The sequence below is a fragment of the Syngnathoides biaculeatus genome, chromosome 10 (assembly GCF_019802595.1).
Source record: "Syngnathoides biaculeatus isolate LvHL_M chromosome 10, ASM1980259v1, whole genome shotgun sequence".
NCBI classification, from domain to species: domain Eukaryota; kingdom Metazoa; phylum Chordata; class Actinopteri; order Syngnathiformes; family Syngnathidae; genus Syngnathoides; species Syngnathoides biaculeatus.
In genome coordinates this window covers 16,812,868-16,833,362 of record NC_084649.1, presented here as the reverse complement: position 1 = coordinate 16,833,362, position 20,495 = coordinate 16,812,868, and the positions used below count along the sequence as shown (strand labels likewise).

Genomic DNA, 20,495 nt, shown 5'->3' with positions numbered 1-20,495 from the left:
TGTTCAAACCCTACCACGAGCGCCAAAACCCAACACTGGTCCCGAAACATAACCTGAAAGCCCGCAGCTCCACTTCAAACTAATCTTGTCACTTGGAACCTTCACTCGAAACCCTGAACCTGACTTCGAAAAGGGTGAATCGAGGCAAGTGAATTTGTTCTTGTTGCAGACATTTCACCTTTATTCTGAAAAGTTTCTTCAGTCCTACATTTTTAGAAGAGGATTTTGAACTGAAAAAGACTTATGGATTAAATATGAAATGTTTTAAGAACAATTCCGAGAGTGGATTAACATGACCTGGATGACTGAGAAAGGCATTGTCTTAACCTGACTACTAAACTCTAACTTCAGACTCAGACAATCTTAAACGTGATTCCTAAAGCTCAACTTCAAACCCTGTCATACAACCCTGAACTCGACTCCCAATCCCAACCCTTGCAACGGCTGCAATTCTATAGGTCAAAACCTAACCCGGATGTCAAAATATAAAATGAAAGATTTAAAATCAGACTTGAACCAAACCCTGTCAATCGTAACCCTTGTTTGAATTCCTTAATCTGGTGAGTCATGACTAAGCCGCTTTAATTTTGAATTCTAACCCTTTCTTGCAAGCCTGAACCTGACTGAACCTAGCGTGAAAACCTGAATTTGGGTTCTAATCCCAACCCCAACCCCTAATTTGAAACTAGTTGTCATAGACTAACATGAATAACTAATGTACCCGACCCTTACTCCCAACCCAAACCCTCACAAATGCTGAAACTGAGTCCCAACCCTAACCGTGTCTTGAAACCCTACCTTTAAGTCTAAAGACTAAAGTGGACCCCCAGTATTTGCAAGTGATAGGGAGTGGGTCTGAATGCAAAAAGCGAAAATCCGTAAATACTGGAAAGCCGTTATAATTGGATTGGGAAAAAAAAGTCTAAATATCCCCCAAATTCTTGAATAAGGAGCAATATTCCACCAAATAAGCATTTTCGGGTTTGGTTGCCCCCCCCAAAATAAATAAACAAAATTAAAAAAAAGAAAACTTGAAAAAAAATATCCACAAATAGGTGAATGTGTGGGTGCTAAAACGAGACTCTGCGGGGGTCCACCGTAAATCTGACTTCCAAACCTAATCCTTAAAACCTAAAGGAAAAAGATCAATAACCAATGAGAGATACTAAACAAGTACCACGGCCGCTGGGATCTCACAAGAAAATCAAGTTGAATCCCTTCAGATGAACACGAATAACTCCACGCCAAATATTCACTGAGCCAAGCGTGAAGACGCACATTCCACACGGGAAATGAAACTGCACAACATTGAAATGCAGCGTGAGGGACAGCCACGGAGGGAACATGCCACGCAGGACTGGACTAATAGGAAGTCACAATGTACAAACAAACTGCAAGGACCAACGACCGGAGAGGGAACCAGGCCGGCATCGCACAGGGTCACACACCAGAAACACCAAGAGACCACGGATCACACGTGGCTACCTTGAGAGAGGCCCGAGAGTACGGGGGCACCCTTCCGTCGTATTTCCCTGAGATGATCCCGCAGGCCAGCGGTGACCACGTCATGGCCCCCACACCTGCACGACAAGAGAACGTCATCATCATAAAAAAGACATCCAGTCCAGGTAGGACTGGGGGTGAAAAAAAGTCTCTCACCTATTTTATGGAAAAGTTCGGGTAGCTGCACTTCCACTTTTTCTCTCTGAAACATGTGATACTCGGCCTGCTCGCAAATAGGAGGGATCTGATTGAATTGCCGTGCCACAGAATATGCTTCCTTGGGGGGGGGGGGGGGGAGACAGTACACAAGATGAAGTGAAGTCGAGTGAAAAAGCAGCGACCTGGCAGACGTGCCACAATGCCGACATTTCCACAAACACTCGGTGCACGGCGCTGCGAATCCCACCCACCATTATCTCCATGGGGCTCCAGCGGGACGTCCCCCAGTACATGGCCATCCCCTGATTGATCACGTGGGTCATTGCTCGAACTGTTTCTGCAAAGGAGAGGCATGCAAAAACAAATCAATGCCTTCTGCCAACCGTTTTTTTTTTTTTTTATGTACAACGCTTCCTAGATAATCACTTTAATAAAACCTTTATTACTACTTTATTATTTCCATCATGGCCAATATATCTAACACTGTTGCTGTGATGATAAATATTGAAATATACTGTATGTGCAAGTAATTGTGTAATTTTCCGTGCTAGTTTCTTTCCCACATATGTATGTAAACACGTTTTTTTGACGTTCAGGCCATTTCTTTGCATTAATTAAAAAAAAAAAAAATCTAGTTCTTTTTTGACAAATACCTCTACTATTATTATTTTCATCACCACCATTAATCTTATATTAATTGTAGAGTATTATTTTTTATTTTTTTGGGGGGGTATTTTCCACTCCAACAGCCCCCCCCCTTTTTTTTTTTTTACATCAACTTCTGAAGTTCCATTTCTTTGATTCAATTGAACTTGACCAGTGATCTCTGACTCAAACCGGTGAAGCGCCGAAGAGGAGGTAGACGGACGACCCCTGACTGAACTTTTTCCCCAAACAGAAAATCTTGACAGGAGCAGATGGAGAGCGAGCGACCAGCTGAGCCCCCGCCTCCACCCCTACCCCTACCCCCCCACCACTCACAAACAAGCATCTTGCACTCTGCCATTTCAAAAAGGTTTCCAGCCACTACAGTGGAGGGAAAAGCAGCAGGAATAACATACCCACAGTCAAAAAAATTGATATTTTCACTTTGGGCATGTTGGAGACTCACTAGCATAGTCATTAAAAAAAACAAAAAAAAAAAACCCAACAAGTGGTTTATAAGGTACACTGAGAGAATTACAAAAACTTGTTTAAGAGTAAAGTGCATTACCTTCCATTGGGGTGTTGGGGTCCGGCCTGTTGGCAAATACTACGTCAACGTAGTCTAATTGCAGTCGCTCCAGAGAAGCTTTTAATCCTGCAATTCAGAAGTAGGACAGAAGGAATCTAGCTTGAAATTCAAACAAGTTGGTTTTGGCCTGAGGATTCAAGGAGTAGTACTCCAAATGTGAAACAAGGTAGCAACAGATTTAGTTCAACTTCACGGTGCGAGAGATCCTCAATTAATGACAGAACCCTTCATATGGTGGCGACGTAACTCGAGCGTGTATGGAAATTGGAACACATTGCACGCTACATAAATAAATCAATAAATTTGGTGGGAACTGAACATGCCTTCTCATCACAGTCTTTGTCTTCTTCTTTTCCTTTCGGCTTGTCCTGTTAAGGGTTGCCACAGCGTGCCATCTTTTTCCATTTTAACCTTATCTCGTGCATCCTCCTCTCTAACACCCACAGTCTTCATGTCCTCTCACTTTGGGCTTCCTCTCGCTGGTTTGCCTGGCAGCTCCATCCTCAGCACCCTTCTACCAATATACTCGCACTCTCGCCTCTAAACATGTCCAAACCATCGAAGTCTGCTCTCTTAAACCTTGTCTTTGGTAAAGCATCCAACTTTGGCTGTCCCTCTAATGAGCTCATTTCTAACCCTATCCACCGTGTTCACACCAAGCGTGAACCTCAGCATCTACCTCAAGTTCCACTTCCTGTTGTTTCTTCAGTGCCACCGTCTCTAATCCGTACATCATGGCCGGCCTCACCACTGTTTTGTAAACTTTGCCCTTCATCCTAGCAGAGACTCTTCTGTCACAGAGAACACCAGACACCTTCCGCCAACTGTTCCATCCCGCTTGGCCCCGTTTTTTCACTTCCTTACCACACTCCCCATTGCTCTGTATTGATGACCCCAAGTATTTCTAGTCGTCCACCCTCGCTATCTCTTCTCCTTGGAGCTTCACTTTTCCCCCTCCGCCACTCTCATTAATAGACATATATTCTGTTTTACTTCGGCTAATCTTCATTCCTCTCCTCCTCAGTGCGTGCCTCCATCTTTCTAATTGTTCCTCCACCTGCACAATGCCTTCACAATATCACCTGCGAACATCACGGTCCAAGGGGATTCAAGTCTAACCTCATCTATCATCCTATCCATTACCAAAGCGAACAGGAAGGGGCTCAGAGCTGATCCCTGATGCAATCTCACCTTCTCCTTAAATTCTTCTGTTATCCGCAAACCGCAGTTGCTAATTGTGCGGCCTTTGTAACCTTCAAACCTTGTATGTTTTGGACCGTCCTAAAACAAGGACCCCCCCCCCCCATATAGTCTGTTGAATCAGGACTCACCTTCTATAATATGTTTTCGAGATAAACCTCTTTCAGTCTCTGCCCTGCACAAAACACATGGACAAATGAAACATGATCAATCAGTGAAAGACAACAATGTAGACAACGACGCCCCTCCCTCCCCCAGGAGCATCGGCGGCAGATTAAAGATGTTTTCTGGACTCACTTTCCTCCCCAAAAGATCTTTGTTGTTATCACCAGACTGGAGCGCCTGCAAAGTGAAGAATGAAAGCGCATGTGTTATATCACGAAAGGTTGTAGCCTGCTCCAAGCGAGTGGGTGATCGTTGAAGACGGACGGAAAGTCTTCATCTTTTCTACCTCATTCTTTTGAGCGGCACACGCAACCGGAGTGTCAGAACTCAGGCGGCACAACATGAATGAGAGGTGGAGGCGTGTACAGATTGACAAAGCTGTATAAAGCCTTGCCAGGACCGGGCGGACAGAGTAGAAGACGAGATAACTCCGACAAGGTTTTATTAGTCAACGTGTTTAAAGGAGGCACGGCGCCGTGTGGGCACGCCACATTCATCTTTCATCATCCTACCTTATGGTTCCAGTTCACACAACACAATTGCCTTCCCGATATGTGCGAGCACAGATGACAAGATTATCACTGGGCCGGTGAGACGGAAATGAGAAAAAACAAAAACAACAACAAAAGTGCGTCCCCTACCTCCAGCCTTTCTTTTTTATGATGTTGCCAAGCACCACCTCAGCCCTGCCAAGCAAACAAAGACATGGCATGATTTAACCCTTTAGTCTTGTTTGTCCTCCAGCATATAACAAAAAAAAAAAAAACATTTTCTACAGAATAAATTCATTTGGTTGTCATCATTGGGACCTGGGATGGGTCAATGATTAGCAGCACTGAGTTTCATTTACAGCATTGTCGAACATCAATAGAAAAACATGTAGTGAGGAATCAGATTGAAAAATGTATTTCAGTGGGAAATTTTCAAATATCAGGAGCAAATGTGTCACATCTTGTCACACAAAATGACACTTTTTCTTTTAATGACTATCGACGGGCAAATTGTGCTACATTCCTTCAACATACTGACAAATGGCTTAAACACAAAATTACATAATGAAATGTCATTTACACCATTGTTAAACATCAATGGAAAAATGGGTAGCGAGGAATCAGAGTGAAAAATGTATTTCAGTGACAAATTTTCAATGATTAGGAACAAATGTGTCACATCTTGTCACATAAAATGACAAACTTTTTTTTTTTTTTAAACGGGCAAATTGAGCTACATTCCTTCAACATACTGCTAAAATGGCTGAAACAAAAAAAGCGAGGCAAAAAATAATGACGTTCTCAATGTTGGCACTTGGTTCTGGTCGCAGCCGTGCTGCAGCGCGGAGGCCATGTCACTCAACCCCCGCCACATGGGGACTTAAAGCGCATCTATTTTGCCAAACCAACGTTTTCCAGAATTTGCACCGTAATATTCCCTGGATGGTGCCTCAGTAATTGTGAAATATGAATTAAAATGCTTCACGCATTTCTGAGTCGCAGAGTCCTGCTGAGAGCCCTGAAAACAGGCTTTCATTTGAACCTTTTTCTACACTAAACGCATTTGCTGATGGATTTATTGCCATTTATAGTGGGTATAAAAAGTCAACACACTCCTCTTTCAATGCCAGGTTTTTGTCAGATAAAATATGACACCAACAAATCATTACAAAACATTTTCCACCATTTATGTGACCTACAGCCTCGAAAATTTTGAAAAATAAAAAACATTGTACTGTGAGTGTTGTCGCGGCCGGAGAAGCGACATAAGTAAAATTGCAATCTACCGCTACGTAATTGTTTGATGGTTTTTATTTCCAACTACACATCCTAAATGTATTTAAAAGTGTATCAAGCAAACATAAAAAGCTGATCTGTTTCAGTCGAAACTAGTTGGGCTCAAAATTGTGGGATCGGATCGCGATAACTAACACAATTCATCCTTCCATCCACTTTCCTAGCTGTTTATCCTCACAAGGGTCACGGGGAGTGCTAAAGCCTATCCCAGCTTTCAACAAGCAGGAGGTGGGGTACACCCTGAACTGGTTGCCAGCCAATCGCAGGGCACAAAGAGACAAACAGCCACACCTATGGGCAATTTAGAGTGTCCAATTAATGTGGCATGCTTTGGGATGTGGGAGGAAACCGGAGTGCCTGGTGAAAACCCACGCAGGCATGAGGAGAACATGCAAACTCCACACAAACAGGGTTGGGATCGAACCCAGGTCCTCAGAAGTGTGAAGCCAAGGCTTTACCAGCTGATTCAATAATTGAATAATTTTGTAAAAAAAAAAGTTTATGTCTTTTTTACATTTATTGGCAGGCTTTTCTCCCAAACGCAATTACAATAGATGGCATTTATCCGCAGATTTTGCCCATTCAATCTGGCCACCTCATCCACCCCACCCACCTATGTACAGTATTAAATAAAAAGGAAAATCCTTTATAACAAAACTCCACACTGGTGGGGCCGGTGTGAGTCCAACGCTTTACAGCTATGCCACCATGCAACCCTAAAACAATAATACTTTCCATAAACAAACTGACAAAGTGTAACGTCAGTTCATAGCAATTTTACACGTGGTAAGCAAAAAAAATAAAAATAAAAATCCCATTTGCATTCGAGCTTTGCCATTGAATCATTTGTACACTTAAGTCTCTTTTTTTTGTTTAACTGCTAACGGTGGTTGACTTCTTTTAGAATTGTATGACAACTATAAGAGTTTCTTAAAAAAATGCTTGCACAGTTAATAACGATTTATATGGTATATTTCTATTGCCATTATTTCCTACGGGAATTCCTAAGAAATCAGATGAGCTGCAGCCTCCAGCAGATTGTGTGCATTTTTACATTTCGACTGCATTAGTTTTGACGGTAATTGGATTCAACAGTACAACGTATACAGTGCATAAACTCAGTACTTGTTTATTTGCAATAGCACAAACACGTCTCGACTGTATATTGTCATAGTCCAGGCTGGCAGCAAAGACGACGCGCTAGATGCTTCACTGTCAGGCGGACGCCGCACGCCCGAGCACAAACTGCGTGTGTGCGTGCGTCTGCTGGCACCCACGCAGTTGCAATCCTGTGCTTCTTCCCTAAAATGAGTTCTTGTGGGGCCGGAAGACGAGCTGCACGGTCTTCTTCTCTGCGAAAATTAGCTCTTTATTCACATTATATCTTATGACTTTCAGCAGAAAAAAATATTTATCAATTTATAAAACCTTATTGCTTTCATACTTCTCTGGAATTGTGCTTTTAATTTCTTGCTGGCTTCACACACAATATCATACATTTATGACACAGCTGAAGCTAATTAAAAAAAAAAAAAAAACACCACATGTGTTTGCTGATAACAGCAACCCGGGCGAGCTGAGCACAGTGTTTATTATTCCTGTGATGATGCATATTAATTCACAATTTAGACAAACAAAACTCCCGCTATTTTTGGTGATCGTTTTGTGTCTTAGGAAAAAAAATGTGAAAAAACATCCAAACCAGCCCTTAATAATTACAGCGTGGCAAACAAACGTCGCAACTCAAAAGCGCTTTCCCCGCTCCCCTCCCGCCGTGCTGGGTGTGTGATGTGTGCAACAAAATCTCTTCCACGCTGCTTTCGCGGGTGGAAGCTGTCAGGATTAACACCTGTGCAACGCCGCATACTCAGCTGTGCGCCGAACCTTTGGATGTGCCTCTCGGATCGCGTTCCGCGAGCTTTTGCCGCTGTGAAAACGAGGGCTCGTTTTATGGGGGTTAACAATGACATGGGAGATGAAAACGGATGAAAATACATGTCAATCTTGGTTTCTGGACTCAAACTAGATGATTCTGGAGGGAATGTAAAAACAGATGTTTAATCCTTCAGATTACATCAAAGCAGCCAAGGTTTTGACAAGATTAATTCACAAAGAAGGGGAAAAAAAGTATTAAAATATATGTCACTACTGATTGGCACAGTGGCTCAGCTGGAAAGCGTTGGCCTCACAGTTCTGAAGACCTGGGTTCAATCCCAATTTTTCTCCGGTTTCCTCCCATATCCCAAAAACACGCAACATTAATTGGACACTCTAAATTGCTCCTGGGTGTGATTGTGAGTGCGGCTCTTTGTCTCGATGTGCCCTGCGATTGGTTGGCGACCAGTTCAGGGTGTACCCCGCCTCCTGCCCGTTGACATCTGGGGTAGGCTCCGGTACTCCCTGCAACTCTTGTGAGGATAAGCGGCAAAGAAAATTGATGGATGGATGAAAAACCTGGCATTTGAATAGGGGTGTTTTTAAGGATAAGTGACTAAAAAATGGATGGGTGGATGTCATCACTGGCTCTTGAGTAATAGCACTGCGACAATATTTCTATTCTTGCACTGCAGGTCCAGCAAATCATTTTGCATTCGTGTCAGCTGACTTTTGCCTTTTTTCAATTTATTGTTCAGTCTCTGCAATGTGTGGAAGCCCAATATCACCTTTGCATTGACACAGGGACAACTTTAAAAAAAAGAAGAAAAAAAAAATCAATAGCAGCAGCGCATACCACAAGATGGTGACAATGTCACACCAGAGTGATTCACAGAGATCAAGGCCACTTTTTGATTGGACCGTAATCTATCCCGATTTAATCGGTCATGTGGCGGCGGCGGCTTTTGAAAGGAGGCAAAGGCAACACTCACTTCCCAGCAGCATAGACCTCGGCTGTGTCAAACAGATTGATGCCGTTTTCATACGCCAGAGTCATCAGCTGCTCCGCCATCTGTTGAGAACGCAAAGGGGGCAAGGAAAAAGGGAGAGGGAGCAGAGGGACGAAGCGTTACTGATGGTGGGGTGTTTCAACGAGCGTATTTCCTTTGACGCAGAAATGAAGGCTCCAACTGGGGATGATGTCTTCAAAGCTAATCAACTCACTTCATCTGTTATCTGCCCGCCAAATGTCACCCATGTTCCTGCTCACACACAGAGAATGAAAGAAAGAGAAAGGAAGGAGAGGATTATGCAGGGCATGCACACCAATATTTACGCTGAATGGGACCGTGTCTGTCTCATGATCAAAGTCAGCAAAAACCTGATTGTCAAATGTTTGTAAAAGATCATCCTGAGGGATGACGATGTGGTGTGGGGTTTGTATAGAGTATTTTTTTCTGTCTGATGTGTTTGGAATGTGGTCATGATCAACAATCACGACTGTTAAACTCAATCAATATTTACTTTATTATATTGTCGCGAATCTTCATTTGTGAGGGCAAGACATGGACGAATAGAGGTCGTGCACCTACGTCACGTGACTGGCCATACTCCCAGGCAAGCAAAGCATGGTTCAATGCTAAGTCGGTTGGAGACTACGCGAAAATACGTCTAATAGCACGACGCCCAGAGTTTTGTCCGATACTCTTAGACATTTAGAAGGTGATAATAAACGAAGCTACATGGAAAAATGAGACAAAAAAAAAAAGAAAAAAAGAAACGACAGGGAGTCGTCACCAATGTACAATGTACACGAAGCGTGTTGCGGCCACACATTAATCTTTGGTAAACCTCTCCCCGACAGACGTTTTTTTTCTTTTTTTTTCTAATATGCATTGTTCTCAAATAGGTCCAATGTGCATTTAAAAAAAGAAAATAAATCGTCGTCACAGAGGTTTACTGAAGTTCAACGTGTGCCTGCAACACGCCTCTGTGTACGGGGGCTGGAGCCTATGCCAGCGATTTATTTTCTTTTTTAAACAACTCATTGGACTAATTTGAGAACAATGCATATTTTAAGAAAAAACGTGTATCATGGAGAAGTTTCCCAAAGGTGAACGTGTGGCCGCAACACGCTTCGTGTACGGCTCCAATCAAAGTTAATGAATGTGAGTTTGTGTAAAACCAGGGGTCATTTATTTAAATATTGATATTTGTATTAAAAAAATCTGAGTGGGTCCATCACGATGTGGGATTTATTCTTGATTGAGAACAGATCCACAAACGGAGTATTTGTATGCATCCAAACTTTTCTACGCTTTCAAACTCTTCCGTATAAATCTCAACGACTTACTCACCAGATACATGTGTACATCCAGTTGTTCAAGAAAAGCGGAAGCAAATTAACAGTCCAATTTCTTATCGGCAAAAACATCGACTTCACCATTACTTATGGGTCCTCTATGCCAAAGTGTGTTTCTCATTTTTCCACGTATCTTTGTTTATTGTCACCTTCTAAATGTTTAACGGTATCTGACAAAACTTTGGGCGTCGTGCTATAAGACGTATTTTCGCATCATCTCCAACCGACTTTGCATTGAAGAATGCTTTGTTTGACTGACACTTCCAGCCAGTGACGTTATTTAATGACGTAGGTGCACGAGCTCTATAGAAATACACAGTCAAAGGAGCTACAGACTCGAAAACATTGGCTTACTCTAACCAATTTAAATCCCCTTCAGACCTTTTACAACTTGCCACTGGAGTCTACAAAATAATAAGCGTCTATTGTCTCCACTTGAGAGGAAAAGACTCCGAGTGTCCGCCATTTCTCGGTTACACAATGCATCCAGGTCACCGCAACCTCTCTCTCAGTTTGGCTCTTACCTAATCCAAGACAGGACACGCGCAGACCCGACTTCCCAAGGTTCCTGTCAAGACACAACACAATGCGTTGATGTTAATGCCGCACCAAGTTGACACTGATAGATTATTCTTGCACTCCAGTTTATCGGAGTTCAAAGCCTTGATTATTAAATACATGAACGGCAGTTTTAGCTACTGTGAGAAGAGTGCCTTGAAATCACGACTGTCAAGGACTGGATTTGAAGGCACAATTGATGGCAAGGCATGAACAGAGCGCAGAATAAACACTAAGGCGCACATTTGAGGAAAAGGCCCTCCCTAAAGCTTCCAATGGAATTTCTTGAGATACAGCAGGAAGGCTCAGACAAACTCATGTGAGAGCTTGACGAGCTCCCTCAAGCTAAAGCCCATATCTCCATCCACGCAGAAGACTCCCTTGACAACTCCAGCTTTGCGTCTCCCAACACGTGCGCGGTTTACTACAGTACGTCGGCTAGTCACTGAAATACAATGCATCGCCGTCAAAGCCCGATTTGAAGACTCATTTAGCTCATTAAAAGACTTGAAACAATGAAGTGTGCTACTTCTGGTTGCCCTTTTCATAAAAGATAAGCAGGCAAAGGATGAAAAAAAACCTTTCATCAGAGATGATGCAACGCGCAGGAGTCGAAAGGATTGTGGGGGAGGAAATATACTACTGTATATCTTTCGTAACACAGCATGTATAGAAACAGTGGATGTGAAAAAGTAGTAGAGAGGGAGACAAATAAAAGTGCTTGTGTATGCGACTTCTGAGAAGCCATGAGATGATGCAAAAGGAAAATGAAAGCTCAGAGTAGCGATGAACGGTCCTTTGCATCCTCATAATTAATATAGGGGACGGGCAGTTAGCACTTGGAAGCTAGTAAATGCTCAAGTAAGTCAATGATAAATACCATATAGTAAATACATTTGAAGTACAGGGAGTCCTCGGTTTATAACTGAGATCCCTTCCTACAGTAGCGACTTAACTCGAATTTCGACTTAATAAATTGAATTCCACCATTAAAGTCAGAATTGACATCAAAATACTTTGGATAAAAAAACAAATACATTGAAATAAACAAGATGATGTACTTAGCATTACTGCTGAGAGGTGGATGGAGAAGAAGGGGAGGCGGTGCTTAGCTATTGGGAAGGAACCTGGTCCTCAATCCTCTCCATCTCGACAAGTCTCAAAGAACCTTGTTTTGTGATCATTGTAGCCGACATACGAACGGAACCCTTCACATGCGCTAAAATACGGGCTTTGTCTTTAATAATTGTCACCACGGTCGACTGACTGAAGCTTTGGTGGTGTTGGTGTCTCTCCTTTCTCCAATCTTTTTATGATTTTGAGCTTTGTTTCCATGGCAATAGACACAGCTTTCTTCTTTGGGGGGTTATGTCTCCAAAGGAGGGTGAAAAATGCAAAGATATTCCCGGCGCACAAACACGGAGAAGCGTTAGCTAGACAAAATGGCGGATGGGGGAGGGGCGTTGTAAAGTCAAAACGTCTTCGGTCGAGACAGTCTTAACCTGAGGACTCCCTGTACTAGCAACCATGTGCTGATTTCCCGTGAATATTTTTGACAACATGGGAAAATCATTTTGGTCAAAATAGCCATATAGCTCGTGCTGTTAAGAGTCCAACGCTACATCAGCCTAGTTGGTTGCTAGCGGCTAAGCTAATAATGACTCCCAATTCGTATTTGCTAGGAATGCCACATTCACTGGATGATTGCACTGCAATTCAAGCAAGTGTATGCCAATTTGCTTTGGATGCTATTTTTTTGTTCTATTTTTTGACAGTGTAGGGGAAGAATTTCAGTTATAATTCCAGTAACTGTCACAAGCTAATGGAGTCATCTTGATCTAGTCCAGAGATAATACATACACACTGACTTCATAGCAGTCCGATGCAAATATAATCCAAGCAACATGATTTCTTAAACTTCAACAAGAAAAGTCACAATTTTTTTCTAAACTATTTAATGATTAACTATTTAACAGTAACACAAAATCAACAGTGACCTCACAGGCTAAACTTTATTGATGGGTGTTAAAACTTTCTGGCATTGTACATTGAACACTCGACCTTGAGTATGGATGAACTTGTGCATCAATCTTCTCGCAACTAACATCCTGCTGCAACTTCAGTGATAGAACCAAATTGATGGAGCAAGGTCTGGTGGCCCACTGAAGTACATTCCTTGCATAACGGTAAATAAAACAGGTTCTGTTGAGGATAAGCGGTAAGGAAAATGAATGGATGGATTGATCAAGTTTCTGAGTATGGGAAAGCTCTTGAAATGAACAACAAAAACCCCCCAAAAAAGCTAATTTTAAGAAGGCCTATGTACCGTACTTAATATAGACATTTGGTGAATGGCTTTCCACTGAGTTTTTTTCCAGAAAAATGTATTCAAATGCTACTTGGTTATCTTATCCAACAATGTCACATTTAGGATCTGGCAGGAGTTAATCCAGAGAAAAGAGATGAATGCATCCAGAGGGATCGTGCACTTTTGTGTTGCAAGCGGTGACAAGGTTAACGCGATCCCCACTGGCAAAGCGTGGCTAATCTTTAATTAGCTTCCTTTTATTCGAATGCGGAAAACACTCCCTGAGGATGCTGCTACTCACCATCACAATCAGGGGGAACATAAAGCAGATTATTGGGGCCATAATTGTTTTTGTAGCATGTTTGAGATGATGGACTGAGAGGTTTGTTTACTGTTCGCGCTATCTGCTTCATTAAACTTAATTGTGTTCTACATCAAATACGTAGCAAAAGCTGTACTGTTTGTCTTCTAGATCGCTTCAAAACATGAATATGAACTAAAACAATAAATATATGTTTGAAACGATAGACTTGCTCAAATTATGACCAACGCTAGCAATGAAAATACATGGTAAAAGCCTTTAGGCAAGTTTTTTTTGTGTAGCACGTGTTTCAGGGCCTATGAGAAACGCTTCAATTCACAGTGACTGTTTAAAAGATGCTAAATCTAATCTGTTGCTAACCAAAGGGGCAGCACCAATTGAGGCATATTCAAAGTCTTATATAGCTAAGGATCTTACCGGATGCTATGAAAGAGTTCCCTGTGCAGTATTAAAGATTAACTTGTGGAGATGAAATTATAAATGATTACTGAAGACATAGCTTCAGATCAGAATCCAAACGTGGATTTAAAACAAACAGAAAAACAGATACAGATGGCATATGTACCATTTAGAGGAAAAACACATATGGGATATACATACAATGTGAGCTTGACATCAATGCTGTAAACAGACTTGTGATGTATATTTATATGCATCTGCCCAAATAACACAAATATAAAAATGCAAAGCAGAGAGAATTAAACATGGTATGAATATGTTACATTAAAGGCGTGTTGATTATTAAACAAGCCAAACAATTGCTGATTACGGGCAATGGAATAATACATAGGGAACGCTTACTTGAATACATGTAATATATGCTTTGTGGATATTATGTACTTTATGCATTATTCTCATTTGTGTTGATGTGTATGGAGGTTTTTACATGCAATTCCGCCAGTGCACGTTGTTCCATATTTTCTATCAGTTTAAACACAGCCACATGAGATAAGTACCGCTTGAAATGTTTATGAAAATCAACATCAATTGGCATAAAAGTGGAAATTAGGCACTTGGACCTGCAGTGTAAATCTAGGCTTAATGAAAAAGCAACATTAAATTGAAAGCATTTTTTAAAATGATGGCATTCAACCAAAGCCAAGGTTGTCCTTTTGTCAGCAAATCGTTGGGTTCGATACTTGCGCTCAAGTGACCTTGAGCAGACCCCTCCGGCAGGGCCGCCTGTGAGCAGACAGGGCTCAAGTTCCTGCTGAGCCTCAGCAAAAGTGAATCACAAACGTGAAGTGATTGCTCCCGCGGCCTCCTCCATAATGAAGGAGACCAGCCTGGTAAAAATGAGACCGAGACCACAACCGGCACGTCAAACAAAGACAGTGATCACAACATGTGCTGCACAGTAAGCATCCGCACTTGCTGATGAACAACAACAGCAGAAAACAAGGGTCTCTTGTAATTACTGTCGTCACACTTAGGTGAGCACAGAACAATGTGCGTTGATTTTGAAGTGGAGGATGTTAAAGGCCACTTTAGTGTCCCGCGGTCGCGTGGCCGACAACACCCGAATTGAATCATGTGACTTAGGCATTGCAACACGCAGCACCTGTGCGTAACTCCTGCATAACTTGCCGTCCCAAAAAGTTGCTGTGTAGGAAAGCCGTGCAACACATCGCTCATAATTGGTCCGTTTTAGTCAATTGCTCTGATGACATACTCACCGTCCCTTCCATCCCCACATAGCAAGGAATTTAATAAAGTACTGTAATTCCCTGCCTACAGAGCGCATCTGGTTATAAGCCTCATTCGTAGATTTGTAAAGGAAATACCATTTGGTACATATACACGCTGCAGCTGTGTAAAAGCTGCAAGTGCCCACATTGAAACCTGAGATATTTCCAAAGAAACTGCAGAACTGAAGGCATGTGAAATAAGTCGTGGCTTATAGGCCGGAAATTATGGTAATTTTTTTTTTTCCTCTTAGTTGCAAAGCGGCGACATACGTGATAGCATCCTGCGACTTGTGGTGCATTTTCCGAAAAAATCCCATCATCGACATGCGACTGAATATTCAAGTGTTTTAATATCATAGTTTCAGGGATACAACTACAGTATCGGCAATTAAATATTAGATGGGACATCCATGGCTCGTATATTTATGCAATTCTCAATGAGGCTTGGTCCACAATGTCCGCAAAGAGCGATGGTTCACTGCACCTGTTATGTAAGTCTAGTCAGAAAATGACAAGCATCTGAGGCCATTAGCGATGACAGGACAGCCTGGTGAATGAACAAAACAAAGCCTTGAAGAGGTCCACGTTGAGAGATTTTCGCCGCACACAACTATTAATACAGCCTCAGACGTGACTTCAACAAAGAGCAGAATGCCAGCAGTTCTCGTGCTGGTTGCGGCCACTTCCGCCTCCATTCAGGTTTATATAACAGCCACTTAAATAGACTGATGGAATGGAGCAACAGTTGGTATAAACACAAACGGACACATGGAGTTAATGGCCTTTTTAGAAGTAATGCTGTGAGAAACCATACATGGAAGTGTGTGTATTATGTCAAATTCCTAGCATGAAACTGTACATAATGGAAGACAACACAATGCAATGCAGTGTCAACAGCTCCAAATCACAGCTCAAACTGTTGGGAGAACAAAAAAGCAACACTAAATCGAAAAACAGCTTGCCCCTTCTTGGCTTTGTACAGTAGTGTTAATAAATGGAGGCTATTTGTAGTGCATTCAAGACATCGCTGAAACGCACACACACACACAACACACACACACACACACACACACACCACACACACACACACAACACACACACACACACACACACACACACACACACACACACACACAACACACACACACACACACACACCACACACACACACACACACAAATTAAACATTGAGGCAAAGAATGACCAGCTGTCTTGGTTTTCCATTTCACTACACCATCACATGCAGGCACCCTCCTATCACTTCTCATCTTCAGAAGTGGGGAGACATTCAAGTGAACACATTTTTAGAAATAAATAATACATTTAGTGACAGAGTTTAAAGGTCAGACGACAAGGATGTTAAAAAAATGATTTAACACTAGAACCTCTTTAAAAAAACATACCATATCTTCTGGTCTTTGGGTCCATGACGTAACACACCCACCCCAAACAGCCTCCTCATTCAGCGTTGTGTGTTATTGTCCCACTTCTATATTGTACAAATGGTTCTCACAGTGAGAAAAGTTTCTTTGGCTTTCCAAGAGAAAAAGGAACACATGACCAGTGGATAGGGAAACTCAATCGACAGGGAAAGAAACGTGCTCAGTTACGGGGGCCTAGCGAGCATTCCAAACTCCGTGCCGATCACTTCGAACCGGCGTGTTTTGAGAAAGACTTGACAGAAAGCATCGGCTACACAAGTCTAGTCATGCAGAGGCTGAAACTTGCTGTTGTGCTAGCGATTTTTCCGAAAATGCCAGCAAGAAAAAATCTTGCAGCTGCCACGGTTGCAGTGGCAAAGCTGAAAAACATTTCTTGCATACAGCGATGACATTATTATAGTTACTATGCACTGTACAGGAGGAAAAGGCCTTCACAGTACTTTTGCCCATATTACAAGCTTTAGACACGGCAAAGACTTTCTGTTATAAAGGTCTTCAAGTGAGAGGCACACAATATATATGAATACTCGATACTGTGAAAAAGCTCGTCCTCTGTCACTGAAACATATATGAATATGTAACAGCCGTGCTCAAAAATATTGTCACCCCCGGGGTGCTATCATTTCTACCCATGACTGTGTAAAAACACATGCTTTGGACACGCTGTCTCGTCGACCCAAGTAGCCACACTTTTCCTGTTGTACAGCTGCTACTTGGCTACTCGTCGTCGTCACGGTCAGGTCCTCCTCCTCCTTCTCCTATTCCAACACTTTATTTGGCATTGCTTACAGGGGGTACCGCACTGTTTGTCAACTTCAGCGTTGCTTCTGGTAGCCCTTGCGGTGGCCAGAGTAAACATACGCCATTGTCTTAAGATTGGGGTATGTTCACGGAGCGCTCAATACGTGTAATAAAAACTTTATTTTTAGCTAAATTATAATCGTCAACTTGCTGGAAGTGATGTGCAGGTATTACGTAACAAAAACAATGCAAATCTGAATTCTAACTAGGCCCATAACATATTTTCCCTCTGCCCTTTAAAGGAAAAAACGCAGATGGACGAAAAAGACCAAACCTACAGGTGGAATTATTAAGTCAAAGAAACATGAATGCACAGAACATTGACGAGCAAATCACATCAGTCTACTGGAACGCCAATTGCCGCTAAATCAAGGAACAAGTTAAAAACCTCCACACTTTGATTCAGCGGTGTTTTCATTTTGCAATATTTTAGACTCAAACGTTAAACTTTTCAAGGTCCGTGAGTGATGGAACGGGCATTCTATTCTGATGTAAATGTGAGATTAAAGTCCATACCTTAGCTAATTTGAAAAGTGGCTGGCTTCAAACAAAGGGTTCTGAGTTGTTTCAAACATCTAGATGTAAATACCATCAAATATAAGATGGAGTTTTGAACTGTCACATATTCATCTTTTGATCTGAGACATGACTGGCTTCAGTATGCCACAAAAACAAAACAAAATAACCTTGCTGTTCCAACACTGAACTGTATTTCACATTCTTGCTTGATGTAGAACTTACAGTTGCTCAACAGTCTGGGGTCTCCATTGTTGGGAGAGATGTCTGGACTGTTTTTTTTTCCCCAAACATCTGAAAGACACTACTAAGGGTGAATATTTGAGGGAAACAAAGTAAAAAATATTCCACAATAGTCATACTCTTACAGAAACAAAAAAGAAGTCTGTAAAACCATCTTAAAAATGGCTACATCACTTCATATGCCCAAAGGAAACAGATGGTGAATGTGGCGAGTGCATTTGAAGATGGCACCTAAATGGGGGCTTGAAATGAGCACCGCGGACGGAAGAGTCACGGCGTATTTACATCAGCGTGGCCTGCGCGTACAGCAGTGGGAGTGCTGGCGGAAAGCTTTGATGACGAGGGAAAATGTCCCGGCATGCACCCACGCTCACCGTGCCCCAAATCTCACACCCACAACCTTTTCCTCACGACCTTTTTGTAAGCAGTCACGAGTTAATAATAGATAGATAGTGGCTTCTTTCCATCCCCCACTGTTGAGTAACTAATGTGCATTTTTCTTTTTTTTTGTAATATAACACTGGAATATAGCAATGACACTGTCAGTGCTGTCGATATAATTCACTTGTCATACTAGATGACCGGTTGCGACATCTCCCTCACAGTTCTGAGGTCCCAGGTTCAAATTTTGATCACTTTGTTCAACAGAATTCGAGTGGATGAGAAAAGGCCTAGGGATGGAGGAAGAGTGTGCTGGTTTTAAGAACAAGGGTGCTGTGCAGAGGTGGGGGAACTACAGAGGAACAAAGTTGATGAGCCACATAATGAAGTTATGGGAAAGAGTAAAGGAAGCTGCACTCAGGACAAAATTGTGTATTTGTGAGCAACATCGTGGTTTCAGACACACAAAGAGGCATTATTTGCCCTGAGGGTGCTAATGCAAAAGTACTAGAAGGAACTACATTGTGCCTTTGTGGATCTAGAGCAAGTCTATGACAAAGTACCAAGAGAGGAACTGTGATACTGCATGCGGAAGTCTGGAGTGGCAGAGACGTATGTTAGAATAGTACAAGACATGTATGAGGGCACCACAACAGTGGTGAAGTGTGCCGTAGGTGTGAAAGAATAATTTAAGGTGGAGGTGGGACTGCAACAGGGATCAGCTCTGAGCCCCTCCCTGTTTCCAGTGGTAAATGAGGTTACACTGGAATACCTTTGGACCATGATGTTTGCACATGATGTGATCTGCAGTGAAAGCAGGGAGCAGGTGGAGAAGCAATTAGAAAGGCAGAGGCATGCGCTGGACAGGAGAGAAATTAAGATTAGCTGAAGTAAGGCAGAACATATGTGCATGAATGAGAGAGGTGGAGGGGGGGGGGAGAGTGAGGCTACAGCGAGAAGAGATAGCGAGGGTGGACAACTTCAAATACTTGGGGTCAACAATACAGAGCAATGATGAGTGTGGTAAGGAAGTGAAGAAATGGGTCCAAATAAGTTGAAACAGCCAGCAGAAGGTGTCAGGTATGTTATATTACAGAAGAGTCTCTGCTAGGATGAAAGGCAAAGTTTATAAAACAGTGGTGAGGACGGCCATGATGTACGGATTAGAGACGGTGGCACTGAAGAAACAACGAAGTGTTGATGTTGAGGTTCTCTCACTGCACCCAACGTTGCATTTAATTCAAATTTCACTGCACTAAAAACCTGCAAAATAGGCAAGAATGTTTATAAAAGCCATGTTATCCATTTAAAAACAGCATCACACTCACAACAAAAATAGTAGAACACGGCATTTGCTACGTGCGTCGCCCAAGATAATTCTCATAAGATCTCCAGTCAAGTGTTCACCGTTACTAGTGGAGTCGCTTTTGATTAACAGGACAACACAAATGTGTTCATAAATACATTAACATTGACTGACGGGGGCAGGACATCTTGGCCAGTCTACCTTGCAGTCAAAAGATTCTGGATTGGAATCTCATTTTAAGCCTTTTTGTGTGGCATTTGCATGTTTGCCCCATTATTGCGTGGGCTTTCGACAGGTACTTCGGTTTCCTCACAAATTTGAAAAGCATACTGTACATATTGGGTTCATTAGGTGAAGACTCGAAACTGTCCCACTTTGTCCGATGTGTGCCCTGCGATTGACTAATGAACAGTCCAGGGACCCCACTCCTTGCAACCACTCAAGCCTGATGTGTTATCCTCTAGTTCACTCAAGACCCTAATTTTTACATACAGTAACTACAGGAGTTGAATCAGTACTACTTTTATGAGTAACCCCGCTCAACAAATATCTGCACCTCTACGTACTTGCAGAGAGCAAATACTTTTGCCACCTCTTTGTATTGAGAGGTGGCCTTGTGTAAGTGTCTGTCTTCAAAACAGGAGT

At 42.3% G+C, this 20,495-nt stretch overlaps 1 protein-coding gene across 6 annotated transcripts in view; it reads right to left on the bottom strand.

Annotated features, from left to right (window-relative positions):
• kcnab2a (potassium voltage-gated channel subfamily A regulatory beta subunit 2a) overlaps positions 1–20,495 on the bottom strand; it is a 92,668-nt gene that overhangs the window by 7,418 nt on the left and 64,755 nt on the right. For all 6 annotated transcript variants that reach the window (XR_009796754.1, XM_061831939.1, XM_061831940.1 and 3 more), the window contains 10 exons: positions 10,810–10,853; positions 9,148–9,185; positions 8,916–8,995; positions 4,903–4,947; positions 4,394–4,438; positions 4,228–4,271; positions 2,876–2,962; positions 1,914–1,999; positions 1,660–1,780; positions 1,486–1,580 (listed from right to left, as the gene is read on the bottom strand). Coding sequence is in view for 5 of the 6 variants with exons in the window: in XM_061831939.1 (XP_061687923.1) it covers positions 1,486–1,580; positions 1,660–1,780; positions 1,914–1,999; positions 2,876–2,962; positions 4,228–4,271; positions 4,394–4,438; positions 4,903–4,947; positions 8,916–8,995; positions 9,148–9,185; positions 10,810–10,853 (685 nt within the window). In the remaining variant the exon portion in view is untranslated. The remainder of the gene's footprint in view (positions 1–1,485; positions 1,581–1,659; positions 1,781–1,913; positions 2,000–2,875; positions 2,963–4,227; positions 4,272–4,393; positions 4,439–4,902; positions 4,948–8,915; positions 8,996–9,147; positions 9,186–10,809; positions 10,854–20,495) is intronic.